Here is an 18,471-nt window from a genome sequence, read left to right on the forward strand (position 1 = left end):
AGGAAACAGATAGGACTAGCTTCTTACATGTGCTTCTACAAATAGAATTAACTGTATACAGTTAATTTTTGACATAGCTCTTAAAATTTGAGGTTGTAGGGATCAGATCTAGGGCCTTGCATACACTTGGCAAGTGCTTTAGCAACTGAGTGACATCTTGAGCCTCTGGGTCAAACTTTGTAGTGTTTACTGTGATAACTGAAAAATGGATAATAGAGACTTATTTGCATTTTTGTATGTTCAGGAGCCATTTATTTATGAAAGAGCAATTTGTGGATTTATTATATCTTCTATACTAGCTAACTTCCTAAGGTCCATGGAGTGTACAATCTGGTATTCCTTTTCCTCTAAGAATGGTCCATAATAGAAAGAAAACAATACCATGGATTGTAAGCAAGAACTAGGATATCTTAATGTTTTCTCCCCTTCTTTTTTAGATCTGCACCAAATGAGCCAGAAGAGGCAGCAGCAGCAGCGGCAGCAGCAGCAGATCCTGGATCACCTGAAGTGGTGGTTTTGGATGACTCTGATGAGAAGGAGGATGATACTGCAGATAGCAGTGCAGAGAGGAACTCCGAGGATTCAGCATCTGTTGAAGAGATAGATTATAGACCTGGTACTTCTCAGGAGGTTGCAGTTCGACCATCAGTTATTCAAAAACTGGAACGGGGACAGCAGCAGTCCTTGGAATTGGCTCATAAAGTTGAGAGTGGTGTGAAAAAAGTTAATTCAGTCGGTGTTGTTCAGGCTACAACTAGTGGAAAAAAGTTAGTCCGTCCCCCTGTGATTTGTAATGCTCCTGCCAGCTCTTTGCCTAGCGGCTCTTTCGAGAGACCAGTTGCGGCTAACAGTGTTCCTCGGTTAGTACTGGCAGTTGCTTCAGATTCCTTTCCAGCTTGTGACACAGAGAACCTTGAAACATACTTTGACTCCCCAGATCAGGGCCCTAGCAACCCATCATCTCAACCCAAAACTAAAGACCCAAAAAAGAAACTAAGTATAAATTTAGACAAATTGCTTGCACAGAGAAATCTTAGGGCTAAGGGTGCGTCTTTTTCCCCTGTCGTACGAGTCCGTGAGCTAACAGGTCCTGAGCTTTGTTCTGTAAGAGCTGAGTCTTCTTCTGAGTTAGAGGCAGGTACAGCAGGAAACCCAAGGGAGACTGACACACTACCAGAACAAGCACGTGAAGGTGCCATTCCAAAGCGTCGTGAGGCATCTCGTTCAAATACAGTTCGTCCCCAAGAAGAAACACGTTTGGTTCTTAATAAGCCAACACTTCTGAAACAGAAGCGCTCAGTGAGTTCTGAAGAGAGGTTCGGTCATGGGTCTCGTCAGGCAGTACCTGGTCCTTCCCAAGCTGCTGTAGGAGACTTAAGTCTTTTGGAGGAGGAAGTGGAGGAGGAGAAGCAGGAAGAGGAAGAGGAGGAGCAGGAAGAAGAGGAGGAGCAGGAAGAGGAGGAGGAGGGAGTTGACCAAGAAGATGCGAGTTATGAATCTAGAGGTTCTGACGTGAGTTTTGATTGTGGGTCCTCTTGTCAGTCACTGAGTGCCCTATCTGAACTGACCACCAGGGAAATAAATGTATCAGAAGAAACACATGCTTATGCACAGCCTAGGAATGAAACACCCACTGTTTCTGGAGCAACTTCAGATAATGGTAGCAGTTTTCGTCAGGTGATTACACAGAACATACAGCTCATTAGTCTGGTTGATGAAAGCTATGAGTCTAGTGGCTCTGAAGTGAATTTTGATGGTGATGACTCACTACCGTCAACTAGTCACCGTCCCCCACAGCCCGTGGAAGTAGTAGTGCCCCTTCGTTTGGTTGACAAGAGCTATGGAAGTGGTAGCTCTGAACCATGTGAGGATTCCGGGTCCTCAGCTGATGAGACTCCAGCAGCAGCAAGACAGCAAAATCCTGTGAACAACACCCATGCAAACCTGGTTGATGAGAACTACGGGTCAAGTAGTTTCAGTTCTGACAGTGATGCAGCTCTGGACCGTCCCCAGATGCCTGTTCAAGAAAGAAGCCCAAGAGACAGAGCTGTCGAACAGGAAAATGAAGAACAACCCAGTAGTGCTACAGCACATCCTGAACATGATGGTTCTCTTGAGACAGTGGCTGATGAACTCCAGAGAGAATCAGAAGAAATAAACCTTCCGAACCAGAAGAATACCAGCCTTGGGGATATGAACTGTGAGTCTCATGGTCCTGAAGTGGGTTTTCATGCTGATGCTCAATTAGAGGCTGATCAATCTCCAGTAAACCCTGAGGAAGTAGATCTTGACCTAGAAAATCAGAGTGTTCACTCTGGCATTTCTAACCTAAGTTTTGATTCCAATGCTTCTTATCAGTCAGCTAATGATCAACCTCAAGGGGCTTGGGGTGAAGTAAATCTTGATGAGTTAAATGTCGACATGGAAGTTAAGAGCAATGGCTGCTCCAGTTCTGAGTTGACATTTGATTCCGATTCCCCTCTTCTGTCAGTTACTGAGCGGTCTCTGCTGGATTTTGAAGGATTAAACGAAGATGACTTTAACCTGGAAGATGAAAACTGTGTGTCAAGTAGTTCTGACATAACTTTTGATTCTGATATTCCCGATGACTCAGTAGCTGACCAACCTCAAGTAGCTGTTTATGAGGAGGAACCTGTTGGTCTGGAAAATAAGAGTAATGAATCTTGTGTTTCTGGAATAACATTTGATTCTGATATTCCTCTTCATTCAGGAAATGATCACCCTGAAGTAGCTGTTAAAGAAGTAATCATTCAGGAAGACGAAAACGTTCACTTAGAAGGGAAGAATGACAATCCCAGTGGTTCTGAAATATGTTTGGATTCTAATGTCCCTCTTCATTCAGTGACTAATTCTGATGTAGCTGTTAAAAAGATAAATCCCCCCAAAGAAGATCAGGTACATAGAGAACAAATTGAACAAAAGGAAAATGAACCTACTGATTCTGAATTAAATTTGGATTGTAACTCTGTTAATTCAAAGCCTGGATGTTCTGAAGATCCCATTATATTACGTGTTTCTGAAACAAGATTGGATTCTCATGTCCCCTTTCAGTCAGTTATTCGCAAATGTGAAGTAGTTGTCAAAAATGTCTGTCTTCAAAAAGAAAAGCATGCTGAGTTAACAAGTAAAAGCACGGAATCTCATTCTGAAGTAAGTTCAGCTTCTACTGCTTCTCACCCAGTGACAGAACCTTATGTAGGTAAAAAGGCAAAGAGAAAGACAAAGCATCTTGAGGAAGTCAACAGTGATGATGAATATGGTGGCTCTCAACCAACTTTCAATTTTGATGTTTTTCCTCGGACAATGACTGAAAAACCTCAACCAGCTGCTTTGAAAGAGGGCCATGCTGACCCAAAAGATAAAAATACTGAGCTTAGAGGGATGGCCGTAAATCTGAATACTGCTGATTGTCTTGATTCAGTCCTTAGCCAGCCTCAGTTAGCCTCAAATGAAAACTGTGTTGAACTGAAAGACACTGATGGCAAACCCAGTGACTCTAAAGCAAGTGCTGATTCTACCGGCCATTTTCACTCCCTGCCTAAACAAGAGTTGGATGTGATTTCAAAAATGAACGAGTGGAAAAAAGAGGCAAAGGTTCTTGAACAGAAGATCAGTGATCTTATTTATTCAAAAATAATACATGACTCTAATGTTTCTTTTCGTTCTGCAATGGATCAACTTGAACTAGCTCTTAAACAAATAAGTCTTGGTAATAATGACCAAGTGTCCTTGGAAGATAACAGCCAAAATACATGTTCTGAGACAAATTTGGATTCTGGTTTCTCAGTCCAGGCAGTAGTTGAACCACCTGAACCTGAAGTAACTGTTTCGGAACCTGAACATGTTGAACAAGAAGGTAGAAATAACGTGCCTTGTGATTCTGAAGTAAGCGTTGATTCTAATGGCTCTGTCCAGTTAGAGGCTGGTCAGCATAGTGAAAGTGGTGAAAACAGAAGTCAGAAGGATACAGATGACACAGAAGGTAAGAGGGATGACGCTCAGGGTTTTGGAGTTACATGTGATTCCAATGTCCCCCAGCCATTGACCAGCCACATTGAAGTAGTTCAGGGGATTGACCATTGGAAGGATCATGATGACTTGGAAGATAAGCTTGGTGAATCTAAAAACTCAAAAATAAACTTTCATTCTGATGAACAACTTCAGATTGTGACTAATGCAACACAAGAGCCTGTTGAAGAAATAAATTTACTGAGAGGACATTCTAGTCCAAATGGTAATAGCTGTGAGCCCTATGGCTCTACAATAGTTCCTGTTACGAATGTCATTTTTTGCTCAGTGATTCAGAAACCACGTTTGCAAAAAAAGTGTACCAGTTTGAAAGAAAACGGCAGCAATCCTTGTCCTGAAGTAAATGTTGATTCCCGTGATGGTCCTGAAGTGAGTGTTGATTCTAATGATCCCTGTCAGTCAGTAGCAGGCCACCTTCAAAAACCTGACAAGGAAATGAATCTGAAGGAAGACCATATTTACCTGGAAGATAAGAGCTACAAGCTAGTTGACTTTGAACCAACTTATGATTCTGACGATCCTGTTCAGTTTGTAACAGTTCCATCTGTAGAGGCTGTGCCTATCAAAGAAGTAAACTTGCAAAAGGAGAATCCTGATGACCTAGAAAATGAGAACTTTCAGCCATGTTGTTCTGAAGTAGCATATAATTCTGCTGTTCATCTGCAGTCAGAAGCTGACCCACCTCAAGTGGCTTGCAAAGAAGCAGACCTTGACAAGAAAGCGCTTGACATAGAAGACAAGGGCAGTGTATCTTGTGTGCCTGAAGTGGTGTATGATTCTGACGTCTCTTTTCAGATAGTAGTTAACCAGGTTCAGACATCAGATGGAGAAACAGATTCACCACAGGTGGTGTTTGTGGATGTTGTGTCCAGTGATAGTGACTGTGACCGGGAAGTAATTTCTGATTCAAATATCCCTCTTCAGCTAGAGCCACCTCAGATGACTGTCAAAGAAACCAGTGATATAAACACAGATTCTCTTGGTTCTGCAGCAAACGAAAAGTACTATTGTAAATTCTGTGGTTGTGATTATGAAGCCTCTCAGTCAGTGACAAACCAATCCAAGGAAAGTTTTAAAATAATAAACAGGAAAAATGACTATATTATCCTAGGTGATTCTACTTGTCAATCTTGTGGTCATGAACTCAATTTTAATGCTGATCCCTCTGATCAGCCCACTACCTGCCAGTTACAACAGCCTGATCGTAATCTTATTGACCCAGAAGATAAGAACTTTGGATCTAAATGTCCTAAAAGAAAATTAAATTGGGAAGATACTGCTCAGCCAGTGACTCACCAACTACAGAAAACTGGAGAAGCCACCAGTCTTCGGAAAGATCAAAAAAATAGATTCAAAAGAGATAGGGGCTGGGAATCCAGTGATTTTGCAGGAGACCGTGCTGCCTATGCTGTGTCAGTGATTCGCCAAACAGCTGTGAACTCCTGTGGATCTGAGCTGAATTTTCAAGATGATACCTTCTATCACTCTGACATTGACCCACCTCAACCTAAGAAAAAAGGCCAGGGTAAGAAAGTGACTTTTGACTTGCGAGTAACTAAGTATGAATATCCACCAAACCCAATGTACGGGGAAGTAGAAGAGGTTGCAGAAGGTGATCTTAAGGAAGTAGTAGTTCATGAAATCTCACTTCAGGGTGAGGCTCCTCCATCAATTGTTGGAAAAACATGTCCTCAGGGGAGAGAAGATGATGTGAAGACAAGCACACAGGCATACCAAGGTTATTTCTATAGTTACTATGATGGTGGCTCTGAGACCAAGAAAATTCTTATGGGTGAAGAAGAAAAGACTATCAGGTCTAATGTTAATCAGAACACCACATCAATTCAACATGTTAAAGGTAAAGTTGGAGACACTGGTGACTTTTCAGTGGACTTAGGTAAACCGTCTTGTTCCTTAGCAGAGGGGCTTCATCAGCAACATGGGCAGGTGACTTCTCAGAACCAAGTAGGAGTGAGATGTGGAGTTCAAGCACGTTCCGGGAAGAAAAGGAAAATTACAGAACAAGAAGAGGACTCACCAAAGAGGAAGTGTTTCCACCATGACAGCCAGAAAAAAAAAAGGGCTCAAGCTGGGATAACTGGGCTACCTGAACCACAACCTAGAGTTTTAGAGCCTGTACAGCCCGATTCCTTGGTCTATATTTTCTCTTCTCTAAGTATGAAGGAAGATCAGTCTTTGAATACACCTAAAACAAAGCCTGGCAGTGACAGTGATTTACGACATATATACAGTTGTAAAGAACATACCTCTTCTGGCCCACGACGTAAGAGAACTGTAATTAATCCTCCACAGAACCTAATGGTACCAGAAGTTGGCATTGATCTTAATAGGCATGACCCAAGGCCCAATGCAGGAGACAATGGTGCCAAAAGACAAAACCTGGCTTCAACATCTTTTATGGCAATGCCGAAAAGATCTGTGTTAAAGTTCCATAGGACCAATCAATCTTCATTTCTAAAAAAATCAGAAGATGTGGGTGCTACTCAAGTTCCAAAGGATAATTTCCAGCAGACTCTTTTAAATCGTGATGGTGCCAAAAATTTTCCCAAATCAGCTAGAAAGGAAGATCTTGAAAGTCAAAATCAAAGGAAATTTTGGAAAAAGAAGATGGTTGCAGCAAATAAATTATGCCTCATCAAAAATGCTTATAAAACAATGGTTCTCCGGAAAAAATCAAAACTAGCTTCAGAAAAGCTGGCTATTTGGATTCAGCTGAAAGCGACCGACATCATCAGGAAGTATGTCTCTAGATGCCATGGTGTTGTGCCCCGGAGGCATCTATCAAAGACTGTTCTTATAAGAATGCAACTGAGGAAGAAGAAAATAGTTGCCAGGAAGATAAAGGAAGCCAAGAGAGCAGCTGAAGCGCTAGCGCTCAAGCTCTCGCGCCCCTCGTGTCCCCCGCGCGCCCCGTGTCCCCCGCGGGCCCCGTGCCCCCCTCGTGCTCCGTGCCCCCCTCGTGCTCCGTGCCCTCCGCGGGCCCCGTGCCCCCCTCGTGCTCCGTGCCCTCCGCGGGCCCCGTGCCCCCCTAGTGCTCCGTGCCCTCCGCGGGCCCCGTGCCCCCCTCGTGCTCCGTGCCCTCCGCGGGCCCCGTGCTCCCCTCGTGCTCCGTGCCCTCCGCGGGCCCCGTGCCCCCCTCGTGCTCCGTGCTCCCCGCGGGCCCCGTGCTCCCCGCGCGCCCCGTGCCCCCCGCGGGCCCCGTGCTCCCCGCGCGCCCCGTGCCTCCCGCGGGCTCCGTGCCCCCCGCGGGCCCTGTGCCTCCCGCGGGTTTCGTGCCCCCCGCTGCCCCTATGCACCCCGTGCCCCCCGTGCCCCCTTCGCGCCCCGCGCGCCCCGGTTCTCCCAGCTGGTGCTGAAGAGCAGTTGAGCACTACTGCAGGACCTGCAGAGCTGCCTGCTCATCTTTCCAATGCTGGAGGAATAAAGCGCTACAGGAAAACTTACTTCCGGAGAAGGAAGAGACTTCTTCCAGTGAGAGAATATGACCTGAGAAGCTTGAGTTCCACACCAAATACCGACAGGATGGTGACACGGCTTGCAAGCAAGTCGAAAAGTAATGAGGCAAAATAAAAGTGCGCGTCGTAGCGGATGGAGACCTCAGTCCTTCACTTGGATGGAACACATTTGAGACTTGAATGCACATACTTTTCCCTGCTTTGGTGGGGAAACTGACCTTACACTATTTTGCTACAGATATTATTTTTCAGAGATTTTATATTCATTTAAAATTAGTGTTTAGGGTCCTTTTTTTTCTTTTAAAGATTTAAAAGCAACCTTTGTCCCATTTATGTAGAAGAGCTTCATCTTAATTTGTCTCATAATTTAGCATACTATATAGAATTCTGTTCCTTAAATCATGTCCTCTGAAAATCTTTCGTGCCAAAAAGTTATAACACTGGGAGAATGAACATAGCAAGCTTATTAATTTCATCTTTTAAACAATTGGGACAGATATCTATTTACTTAGTTACCACATTTCCAAGTTGAATAGCCAGTAGGTATTCTAACTGGATAAATAAAAAGAGCGACATTGTGCTATCTCGGTTTTCAAGTATCTCAGTTTTGTGATCAAACGATCACAAAATATATAACTTCTTTTTCTTTTAAAGTCATTCCATAAAATATTTAATCCAGTTTTTTTTAAAGCACCTGGTGAAAGACAAATTCTTTTTCATTTAAATTGGATCTGCAGGTCTGTAGCTTTCCTCATTTGCACACATACCCACAAATCTTTTTGTTAACATTATTAAGTCTTACATGGAAAAGATTTTGCAAATGTGACTAAGCTTTGAAGGTACCTTTTCTCCCTCTATTAGTAATCTAAAATGAAAATCCAGGTAATTTTATCATCTTATTTACTAATATTTTGGATAACATTTTTAAAATGATGAGCTTAAGCTGTTGGTTTGATAATGGCATGTGGACTGGCCATTAATTAGTGAAAAACTTGACATTTCAGAAAAATTAAGTTAAACTAGTAACCTAACTAGAGACCTACTTTTCAAGTGAAAAACAGTTTATACATCAGTTGATCTTAAACTATCTAATTACCTTAAACTAGCTAGATAGTTAAAGGTTAAGCCAATTTGACATTTTATCTTAAACTACCTAATTGAGTTTAACAGTTGAGATAAAGAGCTTGGATACACAGTGTGAACCTCTGTGGTACTTGAGTCTATTCCTTTGAGGGTCATTGACTGAGCTGGTGCAGATGCATCCCCTTTTCTTGTTCAGTCAAGACCTGGATCTTTTTCTGTCATTGATGTTATGAGGAAACACGAAGTTTCCCTTTACTGTGTAACTACTATATTTTATTGAAACTAGAGTCAGTGTTAAGATGTGTCTTGATTTCAGAGATAAAACTGTGTTACCTTAGAATTAATGAAATATCAACGTGGTTTTGTTCCAGGGGCCATTACTTAACCTGTGAGTCGTTAATGGTGATACTATAGTCATCTCTTTACTTCTAAATATAAGTGGTAATTATATTGCAGAGTGGACAAATGTGCTTTTTTAGTCGGCAAGTAACGTGTTTAATTTTTTCAACCTTGCCTCTTTATATTACAAACATTTTAATTTCTTTAAAAAAATTCTTAATGGGCTGCTAGTTTTTTTTTTTAAATCCTCAAAATTTAATTAAGGAAGAAAACTCTTTCACTGATTATGAAGTAAACATGAAAAAGTACTCTTTGTAGGTATTAATGTCTTTTGCAGCTCCCAGACACCATTAATAAACACTCTTGTAATGTAGGTGAAAAGTGAGAGTTCATACCTAAATAACCTACCATGTAAAAATGCCAGATTATAGCTATTGTGATTATGTCCCGCAATGATATTCAAATAATCAAAATTTAAAGTTAAAAATTTCACAATTTGGAAACTTGTCTAAGGACCTTTTAAAGGGAAAGCAAGGAAAAATTAAAATGTAAAATTCACATCGACAAAAATATAAAAATGTCTGGCACAGAAATTATGGCTTTGTTTAGCATTTTGCAAATATTTACTAACTTCTTGTAAAGATTATTATTTTAGACAAGATTGGAAACTTACTTAAAATTGTAATACTTAAGTTAAAAGTGAATTATTTCAGAATTTGATAGGATATAAGATGTGCCCCTTTGTCTACATAAATGTTGACTTAATTTTCAGGCTAGGTTGAAATAATTGGTTATTTTGTGTAGTCAAGAGTGCATTATATTCTTTCAATAGTAATACATCAAATTACAACCATATCATTTCATTAATCTTGTCCCTTTTAGTATCTTGAATAGATTTTTATTGTGATTGTCCTGGTGAAACAGTGTGTGGACAATATTGTGTAAAGAGTGGTTTTTTGCATTTGTGCATTTTAAATTATTTATGTAACTAGGGCTCTGAGTAACGCGTTTTGTTTTGTTTTGTTTTTTTTGCTTAAAGAAAAGCTATATTTAAATATTCAAATAATTATATATTTCCATGTAAGACTAATGTGAAGACCGATGTATTTTTTATAATGCAATTTAAAGTGTAAACTTGTTTTGATGTTATCAAGATAAATTTATTAAATATTGAAATTTGTGTGTACTCTCTCCTAATGTTAGAACCTTTTTCTGGAAATACTTAAAAAGAATCAGAGAGTAATTAAGGCTGAAGTAACTCTGTAAAAGGCCTGAGAGATGATAAATAAGATAATGCAAATGTTGATGCTGGCGAGAAAATTGTTTAACCAAAGATACATAGGTTGTACTCACATAAGTAATTATTTCAAAAGATTAAACAACCACTAACTTGCCTGGTGGAGTGATGGGGCAGCTGTTTGACTAGCACGCCTGCACTGAAAGGATTGAGTTCAGGAGGCAGGATCCATACATACCACCATCTGACACCCTCTGGGAAACGAACAATCCCAAAGCCTTCCATCTACCTCCCTGTCTTCTAGTGCCATAGCATCTGATAGTGACGACAGGATGACATGGATGAGTACGTGAGAGAATAGTGACATAGGTGCTTCTGACCCTAGAATTACTGACTTAGAACATTTGTTGGTCAGGGATTTTTGAGTGAGAATTATCTTCCTATTTACAATGAGAAGTTACTACTTTTTAGTAAAGGACTTTTATGTTTAGAAACATGGAATTATAGAATTATACACCAAAATGCCAACTCAAGTAAATTCAAAGTGAGGAGACATGGCTTTTTTTCATCTCTTACTCAGATGAACTCAAATATTGAGGGAAAAATTAGTTAAAACATTTCCTTTTCTTCTTATACTTCATGTGTGTAAAGTTCTAAGTGTTTTAAGCCATGGGCTTAATTTTTCAAAATTATTTGCTTTAAATAAAGATTGAATTCAGGATAAAGTATAGTTTGTTGCTGGATCTTTATATTATTTCTAGGTTTATTTATTTTAATGACTTTTAAACCTGGAAAGCAGTTTATTTCCCAGATTTATTATTCCCAAATTTAGTGTATGTACATATTGAGGTGATCTTGAGTCCAGCGCAGTGTCCCAAACTTGAACTGTATCATGTCCCTTGATCTTTGTATTTTGGAGCCTTGTTGGATAACGATAACGATCACTGTGAAGTGAGAAAATTGAGGCATAGAGTAGTTAACCCCTTCCTACCCGCAGCTATGGGCCATCTTGTAGTTTCTATCCCCTTAGAGTCATCTTCTCTGTTTACTTCATATAAGCAGTACCTTTATGTTAGTCTCTCTCTCTCTCTCTCCTCTCTCTCTCCTTTGTTTCATTTATCATGGTTAGGTTTTTTGTTGTTGGTTAGTTGGTTTTGAGAGTCTCCTATGTTATAGCATGCTGAGCATTTTGGGTTTTTAAATTACTTTTTAGCAGTTAGTTTTAAATCTACTTATTTTTTTTATATATTTATGCCTCTGAGAGTTGAATCCAGGGCCTTGTGCATGTGAATCAAGTGCTCTGCTGCGATGTACCTCCAGCTCTCAGTCTTGAATGACACCACTACCAGAACCTTTCTCTCCTGAGAACAGACGGGAAAGCCAGCAGGTGCGAGGCTAGCTTTGTTCCCTGCATGGTTCTTATTATCTGACTCCTCCTCAGAGCCAAGGCTGGACAGCAGAGTTGTCTTTTAGAGTGTTCCTGTGCTTACCTGAGTGTTGTATGCTCTCGTGGCCTTTGACTCCTCTTTGCCTACCCATCATGCCACTCTTCCCTGTGCTCCGTTCTCATTTTCACCATCAACACATCACCTCATGCTCTCAATCCTTTCACGGTAGAGTGCTTGCAGGTAACTGAGAACAAGAACCAACAAATTGCTGGGTTTTAATCCAGTTGTGCCACAGAGCCAGGAAGTGTGTTGGCAGCCTCTTGGTTAAGTTGCTCTCCTGCATAGTTAGATACTTACTGTCAAAATCAGGAAGTCAGCATTGATCTCACCTACCTACTCTGCAGACCTTAGTCAAATTTTGAAAATTATATCAAAATGCCCCTTGTAGGTCCTGGATTTGATCCACAGTTATGGACTTCATAGATACTTTGTTGTTTCCTCAGTGTGGAGCAGTTTCTCGCCTGTCTGTACTTGGTAGCATGGCATTTTGAAGGTACTGGTTTATTTGTGGAATATCCTTGAGTTTGAGCTTGTCTGATGTTTCTTTGTAATCTATGCATTTTTGGAATTTGGAATTTGTGTTCTCAGTGTGTATTAACAGAAGCCATGTGATGTCAGTTTGAATAAATGTGGTGATAGAATATATTATGTGTTTGTTTTTATTTTATATAAAAAAAGCCATTTGAAGAACCACAGAATGGGGGGGAGGGGTGTGCCCCAGAGGCTTTAAGAAATTAATTTACACTTAAAGTTTTCTTGGACCTGTTTATTGTATGTGTGTCCACATGTGGAGGTCAGGGGGGCAGTTTCTTCTACCACATAGTTTCCAGGATCAAGCTCATGGCATTAGACTTGGAGGAAGGTGTTTGCACTTGCACACCCATCTCACAGATACTTTTGACAGCTAACTTTTTGGGGTAGTTGTGACTGAAAATTTGGTGTCACACACTAGCAATCCTGGCCATTTTGGGGGAAGCTGAGGCAGGAGGGTTCCAAGTTCAAGGACAAGCATCACTATATTGTACCACAATATAGTGCAAACTGGGGCTTAGTGTGGTATGGTGACATTCAGGAGACTGAAGCCAGGATTATTGAGAGTCCAAGGCCAGTCTGGGCTTTGTAGCAAGACCCCATCTCAAAAACAACAACAAAAAACCAAAACCAAACCAAAACAAAAAAATCCATAATCATATAAGAGAGATGGCAAGCTTATGTGTATATTTAACAATCTAAGTTCACCCAATATCCCTACATGCCTGACCCAACTGTGGGTTCCAAGAATCCAAACACAAGTAGCAAGTGGTTTACTGAGCTGTACTTCTGTACAGGATAGGTACATTCTTTTCCTACATCCTTTTCAGTCATTCACTTACTGTAGGTGAAATTATGTGCAAAAGTTCCTTTTAACTATTCAGGTTAGAAAAAGACATTTTATACAAAAGCATAAGCACTTTATAGTACAGATTCCATGAGTGTGAAATACTCTGGAATAATCACAAGATCCAGTTCCCTTTCTTATCCCCTGTCCAGTATTCATGGCTAACGTTCTACATGTAAGCCCTCTGTGGGTTTCCTTTACATAGAGATTAGCATTCCAGGCCTGGGTAATTTCTTCCTGAGAAACATGGGAATTTAAGAAGAATGTGCTGGAGATATCAGTGCACACTGGTGGTGGTTATTCGGAAGCAATCAAGATTCCAGTCTCAAGATGAGCCCATTCTGCGAGTGAATTGCCTCAGTCTTGAACATGTGTGATTAGGAGAATAACATACTAAGCTCACACAATTTCCATCATTTCACTTAACTATAAGTTTTCCCACAGCCAATCAACATGTGGATGGATTTAAAATCAGTGTCATGCTTACAATGAAACACTAAAAGGGATTAAAAAAAAAGAAATTGGACAATTTAGGTCAATCTGGGGGAACATTCTAAATGGAATAAGCCAAATACATATAAACTAGTAATCTCACTTATGTGTGGAATCTAAAAGTGTCATACTCAGAAGTGGAGAAGAGAGCCTGCTTGAGATAGATCACTAGCCTGTCACCACTTTACAGATCATAGGCACTGAGAGAATGAAGTCAATAGATGAGACAGATTGAAGTCTCATGCACTGGCCAGTTGTAATGCGTAATCTGAAGTAAACTTACTCCTATCCACTACACCCGGGAGGAGCACAAAAATGCATTTCAAGAACAATTCCATGTAATGAAGAAACTGAAGTGGCAAGGCTCTTGCCTTGCTTTCTTGTGGTTTTATCACAGGCACTCAGAATTCTCACAGGACTCCATTGCTGGAGTGTTCTGACACTGGTCTACAGGTACAAGCATACAACCAGAGAAAGTACAACGTCACAATTAGTATATATTTCAAAACTAAACAATTTGTTTCAATGTTTTCACTACATAGGGTATTGGAGGTCATGGTCTTTCTACTGTGTAGATACAAAACTGTCGTTTTGGTTTTTTTAACTGCAAAAATTGTTAGTTAAAACCAAAACACTCACCAAGCTATAGAGAGGTTAAAATTTGTATATAATCTACACAGAGGTACAAGAAATTCTCCCATGAGGCTTGCTTCTACTCCTGTGGCCACAAAATTTTGAACATCATCCCAGAAATTTTCATTTATTTCAGAGTCTGGAGTGTCTGCCATGTTAGAATGAATACCTCTGTAAATCTGTTCCCCCTTCAAGAACAATGAGAAAACTGCATGAAAGGTCAAGTCAGACTTTTGGTCTCCAGAAACTGAAGGCTTACCATACTATAATGAATATTAAGGGAAATCTTACAAGTCTCAGGATTGTGTGCCTTTTGTAGCATTTTGAATGGCTCTCAGTACATGCTCTCCAATTTCACTGTAGTCTCGAACCAGCACATCTTGCACTGGGTTGCTAGGAAAACTGGGAGCTGCCATACTGCCTCTCCAAAACCCTATCCCTAGAACTGGCATTATTTGACTTGCCTTGGCAGCGTCCTGGAAAAGCCTCAACATGAAGAGGATTGTTCGTCATGACATGGAGTTAATGTCACTGAAAACAATCCTTGGGTCATTTCTGTTGAATACTCACTGGAAATTGTTTAACATCATAGCTACCTAAGATAGCATTACCAGGCAAAGCAAATGAGAACTTGGTCAAATATAGGCATTTTGGGAAGTTTTGAAGAAGTGTCAATAAGGAACTTGCAAGAGCTCTGGTCATTCCTGATGATTTAAAAGGTTACACAAAGATTGAATGCATGCCCTGGAAAATTCAGAGAAGACCTCATTCATCTCTGACTGACTAAAGACTCCACTTAAGCAGGAAGTTAGGGCTAGCCTGAGAGCTGAGGAAAAATCCTGTTAACATGTACATAGAGATAGTTCTCACAAGGTTTTAGTTTTGACCTATCATTAGCTGACCACTAAGCTCAATGAACACAGAAGCGACTGGCTACACGGTACAGGGAGTACAGGATTTTGTAGAAGTAACTCATGAAAACCACTAAACTATCAAATAGGGACAACAACATAACCAGAGCTCTCATATACAAGATACTAGTTTGGGAGCTGGGAATGAGGCTCAGTGAACTGCTTTCCTGGAAGTATAGAGCCCTGGGTTTGATCTTCAACAGCCTAGCATTAAATACCTGAGCACCTCTCTCTCTCTCTCTCTCTCTCTCTCTCTCTCTCTCTCTCTCTCTCTCTCTCTCTCTCTCGTGTGTTGAGGAGACTATACATGTTCCCATGTGTGGAGGCTAGACTGGCTAGAAGGCCTTCAGGATCCTCCTGTCTTGACTTCACAGAAGCATCCATCATGCCCAGTTTTTGGAATCCTATGCTTGTGTAACAAGCACCTTACCTACAGATTCATCTCCTTAACCCTAAAATAACTATTTTTTAATTAAAAATAGAAATACTCAAAGAAACAGGAAACTATGACTATACACAGAAGGAAACATAATTAATAGAAAATGTCCTTAAGGGGTAGACTTACGATGATGAAGACATTAAGTCAGCTACTAAGTATATATAATATATATGATTTATAACTATCAATTTAAAAACAAAACCAAAAGAAATCATGAGTGATATATTAGTCAGGGTTCTCTAGGGTAACAGAATTTATAGAATCTCTCTCCACACACACACACACACACACACACACACACACACATGACTTACGGGCTGTGGTCCAGCTAATCCAATAAGGCAATAATGGTTCGTTGTGAAGAGAAAGTCCAAGAATCTGGTAGTTGCACAGTCTACAAGGCTGGATGTCTCAGCTGGTCTTCAGTATATGCTGGGATTCTGAAGAGGATGGCTCTAATACCAGTGAAGGAGTGGACTTGATAGGTTGAGGACAAGCAGGCAAAAAGCAAAACTGTCCCTCTTCTATGTCCTTAAACAGACTTCCCACAGAAGCAGCCCAGATTAATGCTGTGTCTTCCTGCTTCAAGATCTTGTTTAGAAGTGGTTCTACCTACTTCAAATTAAGCAAAATCCCTCATAGGTGTGCCCCTCATCTTGGAATTCTAGTTAATTTCAGATGTAGTCAGGTTGGCAACCAAGAATAGCCATCACAGAAAGTATGAAACTAAGTTCCCAAACAATACCAATAAAGAGAAACCAGACAAAAGAAGTAGAAATTCTAGAATTAAAAAGCCTCTAGGTATATTTTTCTATAAAAATGTGTATATTTTGCTCTTCTTGCTAGATTACATGGCTTTGTAAAGGTGTAGTGACCATGTAAGCACACTGCATTCGGCCTTAACGCTTGGTGTAGTTTGTGCATATGCTGTTCTGTGTGGCTGTTTTCCTAAAATAGACCTCATCAGAATTGTGCTTCATCTACTTCATGCACCACTGGCTGTCTAGCCTCTGATAGCAATAGGTTTGCAAAAATGTATAGAATAAATTATAAACAATGAGAGGAAAAAGCACCTCACAGTCACTTTAAAAAGTTGTCAGTAGTGCTCCACGCGTTAATATTCATCTCTTGGAGGTGGTTGAAAAGTCAGTGGTTGAGTTGTTTTGGTTAATGTACTATTTCCAGATTGACAGGGGTGATCTCTGTCTCCGTCTGGAATTCCTGTCCTGTCTGTTTAACCTCACTGAGTGTGGTTAGTTGAGTGTCTCCTTGTGATGGTTCAAAGGGTGGCACTATTAGGAGGTGTGTCCTCGTTGGAGTGGGTGAAAGAGTGTTACCGGAAGTGGGCTTTGAGATTTCAGATGTTCAAACCAGGCCCAGGGCTCCTTCACTCTTCCTGCTGCCTGCCAATCAGATTTAGGACTCTCAGCTACCTTTCCAGCACAAACGTCTGCCTTCATCTTACCATGCTACTCACCATGGACAAGAATGGACTAAACCTCTGAATGTAACCCAGCCCCAATTTCATGTTTCTCTTAATAACTGTTGCCATGGACATAGTGTCTCTTCACGGCAGTAAAACCCTAACTGTGACACTCCTTACCCTCTGCAATGAGTACACAGAAACCTTAAGTTTCAGTCTGTGTTTTGATTTGTGTCCCATTGACTAATTTTAGTTTTTGTGCACTCAAAAATTTCCATTGATGCTCATCATGACATCAAAAACTCCTCTTTAAAGGCAGAGCTAAGAAGACACATGTCATTTGATAAAGCAAAAATGTGCTAATGACTTCAAACATTTTAATTTGTAAAATATCCTCCTATTCTAATATCTCCTTTCAAATCTTCATGTTGTCAGGAACCATGAACTATGGTTTTGTTTAGCATCTCAGCCTTCTGTGTTTGGTTACCTGTTGTATCATACACAGTTTGGTACAACCTAACCCTAACCCAACTCTAACCTTAACCCTGTAACTGTAACCATAATCCCTAAACATAACCTAACCCTAACCCTAACCTAGCCTTTAACCTAACCCTAACCTAATGTGGGAAGTGGGTGTGGCCGCAGGCCCCGTGAAACCCACTTGTTTACTGCCTTGCCCGAGCACGCACAGTGAGGCTGCATGTGTGGGGTGCCTGCCAGGCTGTACAGTTCCTTGTGATCGGGACCTGTCAGCCTATTTGTGAACGACCTAAGCTCGTGCCTGGAGCGTGTGTGAATTCTGATTGGATGAGGTGGGGTGGAGCTAGAAGGAGAGGAGTTGGCGCGAGTAGTGAGTGAGTTGTTGTTTAGCCCTTGCCCTAGGTAGAAGCCAGAAGTAGAATAAGAGTAGTTTAGTAGTTTTAGTTTTCTACTTCTACTCACTTGTTGTGAGTAGAAGTAGAGTAAGAGAAGCTGTTGTAATAGGAGTAGTTTAGCCCTTGCCCTAAGAAGAAGCTGCTGGGGAAGAGAGCTGTAAAAGAAAAAGCCCTAAGTAAAGTTTCTGGGTGAACCCGACTTGGTGTCTGTGTCATTCGTGTCACCGTGGGCTGGAGACTGTGGAGACCGGGACAACCTAACCCTAACCTAATCCTAACCCTAACCCTAATCCTAACCCTCTGTGTTTGGTTACTTCTAGTACCACATACAGTTTGGTTAGAAAGAGGGATTAGGGAGATCTTGTATTTAGGGGCTCTAAACACCAAGTTTACTCATGGATGTAACACAAGGTGCTTGATTGTGCCAGAGCCTCATTAATTCTCTGATTGTCCACATATATATGCCACTTTCCCCCATACACTGTCTTTGTGGTTGTGAGTTTCCATATATTGGCCTCAAAGACTATGGGAGTCATATATAGACCGGAACACCTCATGAGTGTTTTTAGTTATAGTAAGAGATTTTTCACCCCAATAGCATCTAACAACAAAGCAACACACCATCAAAGCAATGGCGTGGGCTGCACTTTCTTGAGCTGACAAATGAACAGCTCCTTCAGGGAAGAC

At 40.8% G+C, this 18,471-nt stretch overlaps 1 protein-coding gene across 3 annotated transcripts in view; it reads left to right on the top strand.

Moving 5' to 3' along the window:
* Window positions 1–12,214, top strand: part of Zdbf2 (zinc finger DBF-type containing 2) — a 40,858-nt gene extending 28,644 nt beyond the window's left edge. For all 3 annotated transcript variants that reach the window (XM_021173295.3, XM_021173303.3, XM_021173329.3), the window contains one exon: window positions 438–12,214. In XM_021173295.3, coding sequence (XP_021028954.1) covers window positions 438–7,641 — 7,204 coding nt within the window. In that variant the 3' untranslated portion in view covers window positions 7,642–12,214. The remainder of the gene's footprint in view (window positions 1–437) is intronic.
* Window positions 12,215–18,471: the final 6,257 nt, after the last annotated feature.

This window comes from Mus caroli, unplaced genomic scaffold (genome assembly GCF_978045245.1).
Source record: "Mus caroli unplaced genomic scaffold, Mus_caroli_1 scaffold_1, whole genome shotgun sequence".
Classification (NCBI taxonomy): Eukaryota; Metazoa; Chordata; class Mammalia; order Rodentia; family Muridae; genus Mus; species Mus caroli.